Source organism: Dryobates pubescens, chromosome Z, assembly GCF_014839835.1.
Source record: "Dryobates pubescens isolate bDryPub1 chromosome Z, bDryPub1.pri, whole genome shotgun sequence".
In the NCBI taxonomy this organism is placed as follows: domain Eukaryota; kingdom Metazoa; phylum Chordata; class Aves; order Piciformes; family Picidae; genus Dryobates; species Dryobates pubescens.
The window spans coordinates 46,001,886-46,020,727 of NC_071657.1; the positions used below are offsets into that span (position 1 = coordinate 46,001,886).

At 43.2% G+C, this 18,842-nt stretch overlaps 1 protein-coding gene across 1 annotated transcript; it reads left to right on the plus strand.

Moving 5' to 3' along the window:
* Positions 1-238: 238 nt before the first annotated feature.
* FXN (frataxin) lies at positions 239-12,940 on the plus strand. The gene is made up of 5 exons (XM_054178464.1): positions 239-422; positions 2,233-2,315; positions 3,590-3,710; positions 8,440-8,537; positions 12,655-12,940. The coding sequence occupies exons 1-5, from the start codon at positions 297-299 to the stop codon at positions 12,806-12,808; spliced, it is 582 nt and encodes a 193-aa protein (XP_054034439.1). The 5' UTR covers positions 239-296; the 3' UTR covers positions 12,809-12,940.
* Positions 12,941-18,842: the final 5,902 nt, after the last annotated feature.

Below are 18,842 nucleotides of genomic sequence, written 5' to 3' on the forward strand. Positions count from 1 at the left end.
GGGACCTAGCCTGCATGGGCGACCCACCGCCGGCTGCGACGGGGAAAACCTGCGCCGCTCGAGCCCACCGGCGGTGAAGTATGAAGAGGGCCGGCTCCGCTGCCTCCCGCCGGAGCCGGCCGTCTGCCCGCGCCTGGGTGGACCTGCTAGGCGTCTGGGCCTGGCCTCACCAGCGGCTGACTCAAGACGGCCCATCACGGCCGACAGAGGGCGGCAGCAGCCGCACCGCATATCGTTCACGGCCGGCGCCGTAGGCTGGCTCCTCCCCGGCCGCTTCCGTAGCGAGCTGGGGAGATATGTGGAGGCCGGGGATAGCTGGCGCTATACGCGCCGCACGGCAGGCGGCAGCTGCACGGCGGTGGAATGGAGGCCCTGGGGACACCCCGCTGGCGGGGACAGCCGCCGCTAGCTTTGGCAGGACGGTGAGCGTGAGGCAGGCAACGACGAAGGGCCTCCCGTTGCCTGGAGGGAGGAGGCGAGCCGGCCGCACTGCAGCTGGCTGTGAACAGGCGGGCCAGCCTCGGGCTGCTGCGGGCGGGCCTTGAAGCGTAGCGGGGGACGGGTAGCTGCCAGATTCCCTCGGCCGGCCGCGGCCCTCGCTTTGTTCCTCGGTCGCGAGGCCAGGCAGGGGCCCCGCTGCAGCGCCCCGCGGGCCGGCCGGCATCGCGGAATGCCCTTCTCTGTTCCTCGCCGGCTGCGAGGCACCGCCCCAGTGCAAGCGGTCCGGAGGCGGGCAGGCGGGCCGAGCGCGGTGGCGCTTCGGCAGCTGCTTGCAGCAGCGCGCTTAGGCCTTCCCGCTGTGGGAAGTAGGTGAGCGTGGGAGTGCTGGGCCAGTGTCCTCGGCGGCTTCCAGTGTCGCCGTGCTGCGCAGTAGAAACGGCAGCGGTCGTTCTCTGCTCCGGTGCTATTACCTTGTTTGTTACTGTTTTCCACTTACAGAGTTGTGTGCTGGCCACCCTTAGAGCTGGGTTGGTACCTGGAGGTGTGGTACCAACTGTGTGCTAGTGCCGTTTTGCCAACCTCAAGTTACAAAATTAGTATGAGCGCGCAAACGGGAGTTACAGCCTCTCAGTCTCGCCAGAACCTAAACTCGTCTTGCAGTTTTTGCCTTAAGTCTGCATTAAAGAAATGCTAAAGGGTACTGTCAAAAACGCGCATGCATCAGTACCTGTATCATTGTGATAGTATAAGAAGCTGGCAGTTCTCCGCGCTTTTATGTTACATTTTGTGGCTTTGGACTAAGATCATCATCTGCAATTCCTGAGTTCAGTTTGTTTTCCTCTTACGTATGCTTTAAAAGTGGCTGTTGCAGTTCTTCTCTAAGTATCGCTTGCTTTTCCCCTCACTGTTAATTTGAAAAACTTCACAAGTACACAATAAGCAATCAGGAATGCTATTTTACCATTCATCCCAAACTACATACCTTCGTAGTCCTGGTTAAGAGGAAAATGGTAAGTATTTTACCTGCCTTTCTTGGTGGATAGCATAGATACTTAGTGGATACTGCTAGTGCAGTAGACTAGGGGATCGGCTTTATTTGTATCTTTACTGATGCACTGTTTCCCCTCGAAGGAGCTGGCCATTTTGCTGGCTGTTGATACGGCTTTTCTGTCATTTTTATTTAGTTGGTTTAAGCTTCCCTCTTCACCCCCTTTTTTTTTTTTTTTTTTTTTTTAAACACACAAAAGACCAAACCAACCAACCAAAAAAACCCAACCCAAAACAAAACCACAAAACCAGAAGAGAAACCAGAAATAAAACAGCTTGAAAATACCTGAAATGTGAAGTGTGGTATTAGCTCTTCAGTAAGTAAGGCAGATTCAGAACTTCTGATTATTTCAGCTGCATATATTCATTGCTTCTGAAAGAAGAGCACAAGTTGTTGGTAGTGAAACATCTGAGCAGTGGATACTTGTGAAATCTTGGCCTAAGGTAGTTCTCTGAAGTTGCTCAGTAGTTCTGTGATAGAGCAATGTAAAAGAAAACAGCTCTTCTCTCTCCTAGTTCACTATTCTATTAATAAAGTTCCTTTTCATTTGTATCAGAAGACAAGGATATTCTGGGTTCCCTCAACCATCTAAGCACTAAAGCTGCATATTTCCATATTAGCTCTGTGATAGAGAATATGAATATTTTATTTGGAGGTAATGGGACGGTCTTCAAGGATCTATGTGATAAATAATAATTTTTCATGTTGTACCTTTTAATTCCATTTTACTTAACTTTCAACAGCAATTACAATATGCTTCAGAAATGCGAAGCAAGACTGTTCAGTTCATGAATTTAAGAAATGTGGGAACTCTGAATGACACAAGGTAAATGGTGTTTTGAGATACTCCTATGAAAATACTGTCTCTGCATTTTAAAATAATTCCTAGGCATGGTAAGACTATTATACTAATGTAATATTGATGTGATGGTGGAAAGGAAAAGTACAGTTTTAGTGAAAGCATTTTGAATGAATTTGAGAAGTCACTTAGGGAATAATTTGTGTACCTAGAATAGGTGTCAGGGTACGTGAAGTTTCTGCTTATGCTGAGAGGATGTGTTACAGTACTTATCAGAGACTTTCTGATGCAGCAATTGGAGGCCAGATGAAGGGTGGTGCAGATGTCTTACCATTAAGCACCTGAGCCACATGTTGAACAGGTGTTAATAAATCCTGCACATGAATCCTTCCTAATCCTAAGGTTTTCTGTTCTCCATGCTCCTAGTGTTTCTATGGTGTACTTCATATAAGTGGTGGGCGTGGAGTATATTTCAGCAACTGTCTAGCAAGAAACTTAAAAAAAATATGCTTTTTTATAATCACCTGAAAGATACTGAGTCGCTGCAGATCATAGTAACTGTCATATTGCCATTCCCATTAGGAATTAGGAAAAGTTATTCCACTTGTCTGCTGCTAGAGATACTTACCTGCACAGTTAGTTGTGGATAGTTACTTTTGGTTAATTAAACCGATCTAGACTTTGCCCTCACTACCTTTTTATACTTCTTTAAAGAGGGTAACACAGGTAGTCTAACAAGTAAGCATTACATAGTGGGATGATTTGAGACTCTCTGAAGAAGGCAAATGTATGCATTACTTCGTAAGCACACTTTAAATAACATCTAATTACCAGGTTGTGTTGCTAATTCCAGTGAGGAGTCAAGTGCTGTATGTAGACATGACATTGATACTGATATTTCCAAGCTGTTTACAGCTACAGTGAGCTTCTTAGAGTCAAATGACATGCGCTTCTAATGAGGTGTTTGTCTCTATTTGTAGAGTTCAAAACTCAAGTAATTCTTATACAGAGTCCTTTTGTAAAATTGCCTCATTTTAAAATCTAATTCAGTCCTTTTAGGGGTCACTATATCTTGGGAAGAAGTATATATTCCTCTGTGGTCTACCAAAATTTCAACATTTCATCTCCATTTATAAGGTGGAGTGTTACCTACATTACCTTAAGATAACTACTTGTATTCTAAGATCATTTCATAGTGACTGTTTTCCCCAAGGTCATGGTCTTGCTATGTTTTTTATTATAGGGAAAATACTGTCTTCAATATTTTTTCTCCTAATTATTGGCTTCTATGTCATTTGTAGCTCTTTAGATGAGACTACTTACGAAAAACTGGCTGAAGAAACATTGGACTCCTTAGCAGATTTCTTTGAGGACCTGACAGATAAGCCTTTTACTCCAGAAGATTATGATGTCTCTTTAGGGGTATATTTTAAACATTACACTACCACTGTAATTGCTGTAATTTTTTTTATCATTATTTTGTCTTTTGGAGATAGTTTTAAATTCGTTATGTTAGTGTCAACATTTAATATAAAACAAGTTTTTACGGCTTTATTATTAGAATATGCCTCCTTACACGTATTGGAGCAACTATTCTGGTAGAAAGATATGTGCTGTTATGTGATTAATATCTTTATTGATCATCTGGATGAGGGCATTGAGTCCATCATCAGTAAATTGTGCAGATGACACCAAGCTGGGGGCAGGTGTTGATTTGTTAGAGGGTAGAAGAGCTCTGCGGAGGGACCTCGACAGGCTGGACAGATGGGCAGAGTCCAATGGCATGAGATTTACACATCGGCCACAACAACCCCATGCAGTGCTACAAGCTGGGGTCAGAGTGGCTGAAGAGCAGCCAGGCAGAAAGGGACCTAGGGGTGCTGGTTGATAGAAAGCTGAGCATGAGCCAGGGATGTGCCCAGGTGGCCAAGAAGGCAAATGGCATCCTGGCCTGTATCAGGAATAGTGTGGCTAGCAGGAGCAGGGAGGCCATTGTGCCCCTGGACTCGGCACTGGTTAGGCCACACCTTGAGTCCTGTGTCCAGTTCTGTGCCCCTCAGTTTAGGAAAGATGTTGAATGGGCAGCAACAAAGCTGGTGAGGGGTTTGGAGCACAAGCCCTATGAGGAGAGGCTGAGGGAGCTGGGGTTACTTAGCCTGGAGATGAGGAGGCTCGGAGGAGACCTTATTGCTGTCTACAACTGCCTGAAGGGAGGTTGTAGACAGGTGGGGTTTGATCTCTTCTCCCAGGCAACCAGCACCAGAATAAGAGGACACAGTCTCAAGCTGCACCAGGGCAGGTTTAGGCTGGATATTACGAAGAAGTTCTTCATAGAAAGAGTGATTTGCCATTGGAATGGGCTGCCCAGGGAGGTGGTGGAGTCACCACCACTGGAGATGTTTAGCAAGAGGCTGGATGGGGTGCTTGGTGCCATGGTTTAGTTGATTAGATGATGTTAGGTGATGGGTTGGACTCGATGATCTTGGGGGTCTTTTCCAACCTGATTTATTCTATTCTATTCTAGGATTTTAAATCTTTATACAGAAAGACATAACAGAGTACAGTAAGTGAGCACAAGAGGAAGAGCACAAAAAGATGGTTTCTAATTTCACAGCAGTCTGTACTTTTTTCTAAACACAGAGACCTGTGAGACATCAGCAGTCACTTCCCACCCAGTGAATACTAGGACACGTCTATGTGGCTTGGGACAGGGGCATCACATGTAACTCATAGAGCAGTTTCTTTGATTGCCCTAAATACTGAGAAGCAGCATTTGTCATGTTCATACAGTCTATATTTGTCTTCTATTTACTGCTATCAGCCTGTGGTGGAGAGACATAAACGAATACAATGTTTGGATAGGTTTTTGGAAAACAGACCAGAGCATAAATGAGAGATGTCTAGTGTCATGGGCCACATTGTGGGGCTGCTAGTCTGGTAATAGGAGCCTTTAATAGGTCAGCCACTCAATTTGTCTACCGAAGTGACATGCTCAGATTAAAAATGTCTGTTCTAATTGTGTAGGGAGATAACTTGTTTTACATACAATTCCTGAAGTGGCTTGTGTTACAGCCATCTATCACTTGGAGGAGAGAGCAGTTTCTCTCTGTGCTATCTCCAAAAGAAGTCTTTCACTACTGAGTTTTTTTGAAGTCACATAACTGCTGTTCCCTTCTTTATGTCTTACCATGAGCAGGTTACTCTCTAGTAGTCTTGTCAGTTAAGGTTTTATGCTTGGGATCATCGCATCTGATGGTTTGGGTTGCAGTGTGCAAAAAAAAATATAAAATGGCAACATCCCATAACCACAAAAATCCTATCCTTTTCAGACATCCTCGTGTGTGACCTTTTCCATCATTATACTCATTCTTTACTTATAGCTAAGATAGAAAATAACATGTTCCCATGGTTTAGTGGTCATAGGTCCTGGGTAACAGGTTGGATTTGAAGATCTTTGAGGTCTTTTCCAACCTTATTGATTCGGTGATTCTATATTGTTCATAGGAGTCTTGGTTTGCCCTTAGCAAATGCTGTTTCTTGTTTTAAGTATGTAGTTAGTATTACAGCTAAATGATCTTGCAGTAAAAAACAGAGGGTTGTTTAACTGTTACAATTCATTATGTTTTAGTATATCTGCACCTATTAGCCTGATTTTAAAAGCTTAGGCCAACAATTAGTAAAAGTATTTTAATATGCCAGGTTAATATCTTTAGACACTTCATTACATGAAGATAGTAAGTCATCATGCATCAAAATTTTATCTCTACTGCAGAGTGGATTGTGTTTGACATTGATTCACTGCAAGGCTGAAAAGTAATTATTTTTACTTACTTCATAATTTTTGCCAGTACTTATTTGTTACATAGACTGTGATGACATAAAAAATAGATTGTTGTTTCCATTGGGAGCAAAAGGTACTAACTAGGACCAAGTCTACCAAATAAATTCCAAACAAACAAGGCCAGTGCTATAGCAAGCCACAAGGTGGCGAACATGATAGAAGTCTGTTATGCTTGTGAATTGTGAACTTCATTTCTTCACCCAGTTTATATGTTTAGATCCAGGGGAAAAAAACTCTCTTTGGAAGAATATGCATATTACCAGGAGCTAACAAACATTCATCCAGTAGGACAAAATACATGCAGCAGTGTTCCATGCTCTAGCAGGTCCATGTCCTTCTTGTGTTGAGGGCCCCAGCACTGGACACAATGCTCCAGGTGAGGTCTCACCAGAGCAAAGTGGCAGAATCACCTTTCTCGATCTGCTGGCCACACTTCTTTTGATGCAGCCCAGGATGCAAGTGTGCATTGTTGGCTCGTGTCCAGTTTTCCATCCACCAGTATCCACATGTCGTTCTCTGCAGGGCTGCTTTCTATCACCTAATCCCCCAGGCTAAATGGCTAAATTGATAACAAGACCTGTCCCTTCCCAAAGTGCAGGACCTTTCATTTGGTCTTACTGAAACCAGTGAGGCTCACCAGGGCCCACTTCTCCAGTTTGTCCAGGTCCCTCAGGATGACCTCCTGTCCCTCTGGCATACCAACACCACCACTCAGCTTGGTGTCATCTGCAAACCTGCTGACGATGCACTCATTTCCACTGTCTGTATCACTGTTTAAGATACTAAACAGCACTGGTCCCAGTATGAACACCTGAGGGACAACCCTTGTCACTCATCTCCATGTGGACCTGGAGCCTTTGAGCACTACTCTCTGTATGCAACCATCCAGCCAATTCCTTATCCACCAAACAGTCCACCCACTGAATCCATATCTCTCCAATTTTGAGAGTAGTGTGTTGTGGGGGACCATGTCAGAGGCCTTGCAGAAGTCCAGATAGATGACATTCATTGCCCTTGACTTGTCCACTGATGGAGTCATTCCATTGTAGAAAGCTACTAGGCTGGTGAGACAGGATTTGCCCTTAGTGAAGCCTTGCTGGCTGTCTCAAATCACCTCCCTGTCTTCCATGTGCCTTATCAGAGCTTCTAGGAGGATCTGTCCCATTATCTTTCCAGGTACAGAGGTGAAGCTTACAGGTTGGTAGTTCCCAGGGTCAAAAATATGTCAGAAAACAGTCAGATTGAGTTGCTTCCTAGGGAAAGCCAGCTGCAAGCTTCTGCCTGTGCTACAGACTAAGTCTGTTGGCAGTCATAAATGAAAGTATTTTTCCCCATCGACAAGTGTTGATATGTAATGGATAGTCCTGGCAATGGTAGTAGCTGTAGTAGTGTATTCTGACTAAAGCATGAGAAGTGTAATTCACATCGTGAAGCTTTATCATGCTGCAGAGCAGGAAATACTTGAGAAACTGTAGATTAGATACGATGAACCTATTACCTAAATCGTGAAACTGTTGTCTTTAGAGGTGACCTTTCTAATTAGCATAATTTCAGATCATCTGCAGGTTAACTCTAGTCCAAGTATTGGTGTTCTTTTAAAGTCAGGACAGAAATTTTTTTGTTGGTTACATACGTGTTTCAAATGCACCTGTGAAAATGTCAGAGGAATGTGAATCATGTTGTTAGTAAGAAAGAGAAAACAACTGCTCACTGGGATGGTGTTCTGAAGCTGACACAATTTAAACAAAACAGACCTCATGGAATTTAGAATTGGAACATTTTTGTGGTATGATTCAGGATCTAGGCACTTAATTAGAATTATTGGAGGAAGAATTAGGTTTATTCACTGGGAAACTGTTACTTTAGAAAAAGTTAGGTAAAGGAACCTATCAGCAATACATAAGGCTTCTTGACTTTGAACCACATGAAATCCACATTGTTAATTTGTGGAAAAAGTTGTTACTGGGTGGTGTTTTAATCACTGCAAAATGAACTAGCAGTCTTCTGAAGATAACAGGTCAAAGTTCAGGAGCATTGTTTAAGCAGTGCCATTGTCAGTTGTACAAACACACTAAGTCAAACTAACCAGAATGTTTGAAGTTTACATCAGACTCAAAGATATGCAGGTTGTCCTAGGTATTAACACTTAAGTTTTTGGTACCTCATTATCCTTCTTCCAGCTTATTATTGTTTGGAAAATAGTTGGGAATGTGATAACAGATATGTAAATTTCTGTTTATCTACTGTAGAATATGCTAAGTAACAGGATGAAAATTTTTAATTTCTTACTTTTTTCCTTTCTGTTGTAAGAGTGGAGTCCTAACAGTTAAATTAGGTGGAGACATGGGAACATATGTCATCAATAAGCAAACTCCAAACCGGCAGATTTGGCTGTCCTCACCCACTAGGTAAGTTAGTATAAATTCGTTGCGTAATGTCTACAGATCAAGTGAAAATGTACTTCCTCTTTTTTATAGCATGGTCACACTATGTAGTACCCTTTTCATAATTAACTCTTTTACTCAGTATATTTTCAAAATATGATATAATTTAAGTGTTTGATAATTGTTGGCTACATAGGTTTGACACAGAGTGCAGTATACTGACATACCTGCATTACTCCAAGAATATGTAATACAGAAATTTCATACCCTGTTCTGATCCAAAGCCAATCTACAGGAATATAGGTTAGTCATTAAAATAAAAAACAAACAGCCATGACTGTTAAAAAAAAAAAAAAAACCACCACCAAAGCTTCTCTTGTAAAAAGTGGGATGATATTATGATCTAAACCTCTCTTTGTATTTAAGCAGGGTGGCTCCTTCCCTTCTAGGCTTGTGGGATTTCCTGCTTTGTGTGTTTATGTCCTCTCCCACTGGTTGTTTTTGTCAGGCATCTGCGTTTTGCAGGAGACTTGGCTAGCTGTTCCTTCTGCCTTCTTTAATGCTATGTTTTGATTCATTCCAGGTTTTCTGGTTGGTTTCAGCAGGGAAGACATCCAGATATGTGGGAAAATGTTGCCTTCTCCCCTGAAAATCTGTAATCTCTGACACTATTCCAGGGAAAGTACTGAGGTTGTTGGTCAGTGTTACTGATGAAGGAATAAGCTAGCTGGAAAGTATGAGCACTCCCAGTAACTGTGCCTGTGTACCTCTTTAATGCTGTTCAGGAAAATTGTATTGATCACAAAACCAGCAACAGTTTTGCAGTAGTAGAATTATGTAGTAGAGTTTTCATTGGCAGGAAGTAAGAAAAAAAGCAGCACAGTGAAATTTAAGATTTAAATAGACATAGAAGTTACCTGAAGAAAACTCCTAATTTCACTGTAGTGTCCTTATGTACTGGCTGCTCCACAGCATACTAGGCTAATAATTTTTTTCTAACTCCTCCCCTATCCCGGAATCCTTCTATTAATTAATTAGCCTAACAGGTACATAACTTGATAAGGCACAGGCCTAGCATGGTGACAAACATTTTTTTTTTTTTTAGACAAGTGCAGGCTGTGTGTCAGAATTTATTAGTTCCATGTATTTTGGAACAAGCAAAATTTCCAAACCACGATTCTGTTTTAAGATGACCAAGACACAAAACTTTAATCTATTTATGAAAACAAAAATTCAGAGAATTCCTATGTGTTTGAAGGCAGCTGTAGTTAAGCTGCGACCTGGATGAGGACATTGAGTCCATCATCAGTAAATTTGCAGACAACACCAAGCTCGGGGCAAGAGTTGATCTGCTGGAGGGTAGAGAGGCTCTGCAGAGGGACCTCGACAGGCTGGACAGATGGGCAGAGTCCAATGGCATGAGATTTGACACATCCAAGTGCTGGGTTCTGCACATTGGCCACAGCAACCCCATGCAGTGCTACAGGCTGGGGTCAGAGTGGCTGGAGAGCAGCCAGGTGGAGAGGGACCTGGGGGTACTGGTCGATGGTAGGCTGAACATGAGCCTGCAGTGTGCCCAGGCGGCCAAGAGGGCCAATGGCATCCTGGCCTGCATCAGGAACAGTGTGGCCAGCAGGAGCAGGGAGGTCATTCTGCCCCTGCACACTGCACTGGTTAGGCCACACCTCGAGTGCTGTGTCCAGTTCTGGGCCCCTCAGTTTAGGAAGGATGTTGACTTGCTGGAACGAGTCCAGAGAAGGGCAACAAAGTTGGTGAGGGGTTTGGAGCACAAGTCCTATGAGGAGAGGCTGAGGGAGCTGGGGTTGCTTAGCCTGGAGAAGAGGAGGCTCAGGGGAGACCTTGTTGCTTTCTACAACTACCTGAAGGGAGGTTGTAGACAGGCAGAGGTTGGTCTCTTCTCCCAGGCAACCAGCACCAGAACAAGAGGACACAGTCTCAAGCTGTGCCAGGGGAGGTTCAGACTGGATGTTAGGAAGAAATTCTACACAGAGAGAGTGATTGCCTATTGGAATGGGCTGCCCAGGGAGGTGGTGAAGTCGCCATCACTGGAGGTGTTTAGGAGGAGGCTCGTGTTGGATGATAGGTTGGACACAATGATCTTGAAGGTCTCTTACAACCTGGTTTATTCTATTACTCCAGTAGTGTACAAAAACACACAAGGAAAGAGAGAAACTTGAAAATTTTCTGATGTTATTTTTCATCATCTGTGATAAAGAAATGATTCACTTACAGACATTACATTTTGTGCTTCCTTAACTAGTATTATGCTACACAGTGGCATTTCCTGAAACGTGATAGTACATGTTCATTTACTTCCCTAAGGTCTGAAAAGCAGCTCCAGCAAACACTATATGGTGTGGAGTGACTTGCTGCATGCAAGTGTTACTTCCACTGGTCACTTCCATTGAATGTTGTGCATGGGAAATTTGTACAGTAAATGTGGAATCTTGAATCCTGAGAGAGAAAAGTTCTTAAGATGTGGTAAAGACATTTTCTTGGGGTTTTTTTGACCACCTTTTTTCTGTCACCAATTTACACACCAAACTGAATTTAAGCTTGTGTTTGTGAAGCTTTACATAGTTGATAACAGAGTGAGGGAATGTCGGCAACCTGCCACCATTGTGACTGCAGTAATTTCACATAGTCCCTTTGACTGAAAAGACTTTTCAACCTTACACAGCATCTCTTTATAGTACCTTAAAGTGATATTTTAATTCTTCCCTCTTTTCCAAGAGAAATCTGTATTGTCTGTTTTTAACTTTGTAGGCAATTTATAGAATTTGTAAGATGTTTGCTTAAATTATTAATTAATTAACTTTTTAAAAATCACATTTGTGTACCATTTTTGAGATTCAGAGAATTTTGGAGATGTTTCGTATGCTAACCATATGACTGATACTTACAACAGTTGAAAACCGTTCCACTAATGTACACATTTCTTTTCTTTTGTCATTATTGATCAAGTGACCTGTCTTGGACTGATTTTCATGAATGGCTGCACCCCATTGCGTATGTGCAGAACAGTATGAACATCCTCTCATGCTGTAAAGACAAAGAATTGAGAAATGCATAGTAAAGTAACTGGAGCATGTAATCTCAATTTGAAGTAGTTAGCCGTTAATACATATAGCATGTCAGATTTCTGTGGAAGTGACTGGTTTGTGTTTGCATTTGTGACTTTATAGTTTGGGTAATGGATGGAAAGTTCTTAATTTGGATATTGCAAGTAATTCAGGATATTCCAGATTCAGATTAAGTGTTTATGTTTGTAGAGAAAATGCAGATTGTTCTCGTGTATATATGAGCTAGTCTGTTTTCTAGCAGACCTTGTTATCGACTGCCTGAGTTCCAAGACTTTTTATCTTAGGAATTCAAGGATAAGACTGATTGATGATTGTTTTCTTTATCCCGGATGACTATCTTGTTCATCTCTTTCAGTTTCCTTAGCTGATGTTAACAGTAATGGGTGCCTTTCAGTCATTCTCTGGTTTCAGATGTGGAGAAATGAGTGGATAGAAAGGTCTGGAATGGAATCCAGGTGTTGAAGGTCTTTTCGTGATAGTTAATGTAGACCTGAAAAATAAGCCATAAACCATGTGACAGCACAGATGAAAATGGCATTTTCAAGAGAAACTTCCCACATGCAAATATACTCACTTTCAAATGGTACATTATTTTGTTCCATCTAAAAGACAGTGAGAATGGTGATCTGTGTTCTGCTGTGCTTAGCGTATCCACATATGACTGCTACAAAAACTAACCAATAGCAGTGCTTTACAAATATCTCTTGTAATATTTGTGTGCAAGGAAATTACATGAAAGGGGAAAGAAGCAAATAAGGAAAAATAGGGGAAATTGGTACCAAAAGCAAGAAGGGAAGGAGCTTGTGTCTGCTGCAAGTGATTGATGCATCTTGTCACCTTTCAGATAAATCTGTCAGGTGGCTCAGCAGTTCCTGGCAGATCTGGCTTTTTCTGCTTCACTTCCCCAGACTGCCCACCAGTCTTTCTCCACACTGTCTGTTCTTTTCCTAGGCACTCTGAGTGGCACATTGTAAGTACAAGCTTCCAGCAGCTCCCCACAAATGATCTGTGCTTACAGCATGTGTTTTGTTTTCTAGTGGGCCCAAGCGCTATGACTGGACTGGACAGAACTGGGTGTATTCCCACGACAGAGTATCCCTTCATGAACTACTATCAAAAGAATTTTCCACAGCCTTGAAAACTAAATTGGATTTATCTTGCTTAATATATTCTGGGAAAGAAGATACTTGATATTCTACCTCATGGAAGTTTAAAGACTTTAACCAGAAGCCAAGCCCTTCCTTGGTTTTTGAAATACCTGAGCTTAATTCTGTTGTTTCTCTTGACATCACAATGTTGTGCAACAAAAGTGAAAATAATACATTTTTTCCTCTATTGCTCAGTCTTTGTGTTTGTGTCACTGCTAGAATTTGTGTCCATGCAGTACAAGTGGTTGGGATTGCCCTTCCCAGCACTACATTTTACTGCCAAAGAAAGTCATGAGTTCTTACTTTATGTAGTCTTGTTTGGAAGTAATGACTGATCCACCTAGCAACTTCTGGCCCGCTCACAGATGCTAAACTTACTTTGGTGAGACATACACCAAAACCAATAAATGCCTGTGAATTCTGTTGACATAAGTGGTGGTACTGTGAATGAATTACATTAAAATCTGTGGCTGTTGTGGGTGAATAATGTATCTCAGTCAAATAGAACATGTCATAAAATTATGGTAGGTAGAAACTTCTCATTCTGTGTAATGCATGTAAATAAGAGTTTTTTCTCTCAGTATTTCAGAACTATCGCTCTTCTCCAAATTTTAAATTCTTTCGCACTATTTATGGGTTGTTGGGTTTTCTTTGGGGTTTTTTTTGAGCTAGACTTTAAGTTACTTAGTGGTTTGTTCACTGCACGCATCATATGGAACTGGACAGGCCGGTATGTGATGTTGAAGCTGTGTAGTAATGCTTCTGCAAACAGTTCTGATACTGCGGGTTTCTCTTTTCTGTTTCCTTTTATTGTTCAAAGAGTAAAACTATAATTTACAGGATCTTGCCTTCTTGCAAAAATTAAGATCCACCCATGGCAGCAGAAGTTTGCACTAGTTTTGTTCTGTTCCATTTCCCAAGTGTGAGCTTAGGCTCTGCTTAGTACCATACTGATGCAGACATTTTTGCCTTGTAGAACTGAGTACGGTACTTAGCCTGATGAAGCTGTCTCCTTCAGGCTGTTAGAAATGGCAATGAAATAAATTACATACTTTGGATCTTAAAACAAGAAACTCTGAGATGCAAGAAGAATGCTTCAATACTTGCACTGCTGTACTGTTGCCACTGAAGGCTTTTAATTGTCTATAAAATGGAAGTACAAAGTTCTTGACAATTCTTGAGGAAACAGTTATACCATACTCTGTTTATCTATGGATGAAAAGATGTTCAGTGCAGACTGTTTACCTTGTGGTTCCTGTGATGCTTATGGTTAGTTTGGCCTGATTCTCTACCAGGCTAGATTTATTACAGATGCCATTAATGTTGTTGCTGAAAACCAGTAGGTATGTAGTACCTGTTGCCCAGTATTTGCAGTATAATCACTGTAACCTATATCCCACCATTAAATAGAGTAACAGTTTGGTGGAAGCAGCTCTTGGTTAAATGTCCATGCAGTTTGCATGTTAAATTAAAACTAAAAATTGGCAATTGTCTGAAATTGAAGATCTACTGGATAAATGTTAATGACTTGATATTTGAATCAAGGATACTTTCTCCTGGGTCTTTTGCCTGGTCATGTATAGCTTGTGTAGTTACTTTTCTGACTGACTTTTAAAAAAAACTATTAAGTAATTTGCATGCAACATATTTATTAACATGCATCTGATTTATATTTGAAGGTTCATTCCCCATTTCCTTACATCTTGTGCAAATGTTTATACCAGAAGTTGCATGTAGAATTCTTACTTCATTAGGTAAAGGTGGATTTCAGGCTACGACAATAAGGCTAAAATCTACAGCGTTTCTTAAAACACTTAATAGAAAGATTCTGTTCAAAATTGGTCCAGTAGGGGTGGACTTTATAAGAACACTTTGACCTGCCTTGCCCTTCATCCATAATGGTACTGCTATTTGTACAATTTCCTGGTTTTGGTTATCTGAATAACAAACAGATTTAGTCTAACTGGTGAAGATAAGTAGCATCAGCAAGTTAGAACGAGTTTTATTTCACTGGACAAAGTGAATCATAGGACATGACTCATTTTTTGCTCTAATACTTGCATCAAATTGTAATTTAAGGGCAAGGACTCTTGTTGGCCATCATGCTTGTACAGTGGAGGCACAGGATGAGCTCTCATCCTAACATCAAATTTTGCATACTGCCCCAAGACAAGTAATTCTTACCTACTTTTTACTTCCATAACTTACTTGAATAGGCAGACTGCTGTGGTCAATTCTGTAACCATGGAGCAATAGTTCCTTGCTTCGCCTTTCTCAAAGAACAGTTGCTATTGACAAGAACCATTGCTGCACCATTATGGCATTCTTCTCACAAGACAGTTCACCTACAGAGTACTTTTGAGTGATGAGTATTGACATTTATAGCTGTACTGAATACTCAGCAGAGTATATTAAGAGTTGTCACCAATAGGTAATCACACCAATGATTGTATTTTCCTGCTTCCAGCCTGCAGTCCAAAAGTCCTAGTGTGTCTAGCCTTACTAAAATTCATTATTCCTGTGTGCAGTGAGTTCTATGGAAATCTTGATTGATTCATGTAGGCAAGTTAAGTTTACAGCAACTGCTTGCAGTCTGTGTTGCTCACAAAATACTACATTTGTTTACAGGAGTTGGGTGCCTGACTGCTTGCCTGGTTTTGTTGGTCCATGTTCTTTTCCACTTGTGATAATTCTTTGAAATGTTACCTCTTCCTTGCAAGACTGTTTCCATGTGGTGAAATCACCTATTTCTATAAATTCCCTTCTAGCAGCTTCATTAAATGGGATGAAGACTTGCACTGAAGACTTGATAGCTGAACAGGGGAAGGGGAATTCACAGGGATTTTTGTGATAACTTTTAACTTCTTGTTAATGGTTGAACTCTGTGACTGTGCTAACCAGCTCTGGAATGTATGAGTCCTGGGAAGGAAGGCAGATGCTTGCCAAAATACCTAGAAGAGCCTTTAAAACAGAAAAGGAAGCATGGGAGGGGCAGAAGAAAAGGCTATCAAGAAGAGATTAACTTTGCCTAACGGCTTATGTTGTTGGCAGAGCAGGGAAAGACTAGAGGCAAGTTGCATCACGTTGTGGCCCCTTAGGGAATGGTATTTTAAATTTGCTGCATGCCACTGTTTATATTTGTAACCAATCAAATGTGTTCCTCTCCATTTTCCTATTAAGCTTTTTTGGGGTGGTGTTGTTTTGGGTTTGGTTTGGTTTTTTGTTACAGAATTATGCTTCAAGATTTTTTAAAAAATAATTGTTTGGAGCTATGTCCCACTTTGTTCCAAAATATCTTCTATGTAAATTGTACTATTGGCAGAACAAAGACAAGATTCATGACCACTACCAAAGGAGGTAGTCAGCAGAGGCTGTTTCACTGGGGGTAAACACAGCTATGAACAAATACATTTTTTAAAGTTATTCATTGCAACCTTTTTCTTTCAGAGTTCAGATTAAGGACAGACAAGTTCAGATTAACAAAACAATTGATGTTTAGAACAAGTCATCAAGTTGCTGCCCCCTCTAGTTGACTGAATCGTTTTAAAAATTGTCATGCTAATTATGCTAAGTGATGAGTCATTTTGTAACTATTGTTACTTTCTAGATGTAGGCTCTTCTGCTAGACATCAATGTTCTCTGCTGTACTACTAAAAAAAGCAGGAATATATTGAAGATCAATAGTGTTACCCCACAGCATTTTAGAACCATTAACCAAGCATTGTAAGGCCACTTCTACAAAAATAGCTTCAGAAGAAGGAAAACAGACAGCTAACAGATGACATATTTTAACATTCATTAAGGAAACACCCAGCACTGTATAAAGCAAATAATCTGACACATACCTGAAAGTAAGACTAAATTTCCACTCCTCATGCCTTGATGCTGCCTGAATGCAACATTGTCTTTTGTACCGATTCCTGAGCCTGTCTATAGCTGACTGAATACTTGAAGTTACTGAATTAGTCTTTGTGGGCTTTTTTTCCCTCTCGATTTTGTTGTTTTGGGCTTTTAGATTGCAATGGTAATTCATGAAGTATTGTATGTACATGCATGTAAATTACTAACCCTAGCTGCAAGCAGGCTTTTTCCAATACAACATTCAAATGCAGATTTGTGTTCCCTGACAGTAAAAGGCTGTTTCAGTGCCTCCTAAAGACCTGGGCTTTCACGAGGAGCACGCTTTGCCTTCTTTATCTTAATTTCTCTATGAGGCATAATGCACAAACATCATCTGCACCTAACCAGGAAGAAACCCCTCTGAATCCGGAATGTTGTGGGAATCTGGAGTATTTAGCACCTATTGAAAAAACATCTGCTCTTTCTCACCAGAACAAACTGGAAAACTTGAAAGTAGATTTTGTTTTGTACTGTTTAATTTTAGAGGGGCTTGCATGGGATTTAACCACCCAAGAGATCAGATAAGTTGTTCCTGGTGACATTTTGTGCTGTACAGAGCAGAAGAAATACTACTTTAGAGAATCCTGTCAGGGATGTGTGGCCTTGCCCATCTCATTTGGCTGCAAGACAACAGTGATGCCAGAAAGCTGATACCTGTGGAATGCCAGCCTGAAGTCCAGGCCCCTTTGGCAACTTAAGAGTTTCAGGAACAGTATTGGTACAATTTGCAGAGTGATGCTGCATGTATTGTGAATTGCTCTGCTTTCTGCTAAACTTAGATGTTTCAGGCACGATTGGTAATGTGAACACTCGTTGAGTCGCCAGAGCACACCAGCAAAGTGGAGGAAAATTTAACATAGCTCTCCTGTGATAAAAAGCTGGGGAAAAGCAGATTGGGAAGCATGCGTGGAACAGTGCACTATGGTTTTTATAAGCTATTTCTGTCAGAAAAGTTTTAGATGGGCAGCGATCCCGAGTTTCTAACAAAATGTAAACGGAAAAACGCAGCAATGCAGGGCTCTGTGACAGTGCACCCCAAGAGCCGCAGCGGCAAAAGGGTTCTGCCAGCCCCGCCCCGTCCTGTCCCTCCAGCAGCCGGCACCGGTGGCCCGAGCTGCTGGGTCGGCCCCGGCACGGCGCTACTTCGGGCAATGCCGAGCGGCAAGGTAGGCCGGGGGCAGAGCGGGTAGCTGAGCCGGGACCCCTCCCCGGGGACGGGACGGGCTGGAAAAAGCTGGGAAGCGAGGCGTCCGGGGCGGCCTCACCGCGGTGACTCAGCGGCGCGGAGTACCGAGCTGCAACCGGTATTTCCTGTTCTCCCGCCCGCCGCATGTGTGTGAGCGTGGGGCGGGGGCAACTGGGCAAAGTCACCCATGAACCGGGGCGGGGGGGAAGGGAAGCAGCCGCAGGTGGAAACGCACCCGGGGAGGGGCTCGCTGCTCTCCCTGTGCGGTCGCCGCCCCTCCTCCCCTTCCCTCCTCTCCTCTCCGCCGCCTTCCCACCTAGGGGCGAGGCCGGCACCTGTGGCGGGAGCCCGCCCTGGTGCGGCCGCGCCGCCCCAACCCGCGCCCCGCAGGAAATCATCAACTCGGCGGGAGCGGTCGCAGTGGACTTGGGCCTGGCCTCGGCTCCGAACTCGGACTTGGCGCCCCCGTCGCAGCCCGCTCCGGAGCGTCGGGGCAGGGCTCAGAGCAGGACAGAGCACGCAGTCCTAGCACTAGGTCATTTCCCGGGACCTCTGCTCCTGCTGCCGGCTGTCGCCCCACGGCTGCCTCTGCGAGAAGGCGAGTATCCCTGTGTGCTGGGGTGGGCTGGGCTGCCACAGACCTGCGCCTTCTTCGCAGCTCCGTTCTCCTCGGGCAGGTGTCGCGCTCTGCTGCCCCTCGTCTCCCTGCGTGCGGTGTCGCCGCTGCCTTCTCTCTCCACTCCGGGGCCCGCGCTGAAGGAAGGAATTTCGCGACGTCTTCCTCTCCCTCCTTTGTGTGCTTTGGATTTTCGCTCCTTTTCTTTTCTCAGTCGCACGTTGCCCTCATTGTCCACAGGAGGCGGCGCGGGGCCCACGCTCCCTTGCGGGGCACCCTTGCCCGGGCCCGGCCCAGTTCCTGCCGCCGCGCACCTGGGTGTGCCCACGGCCTGGCTCGGGCCGAGGATCGGCTTCACCCTAACGGGATTAAGCG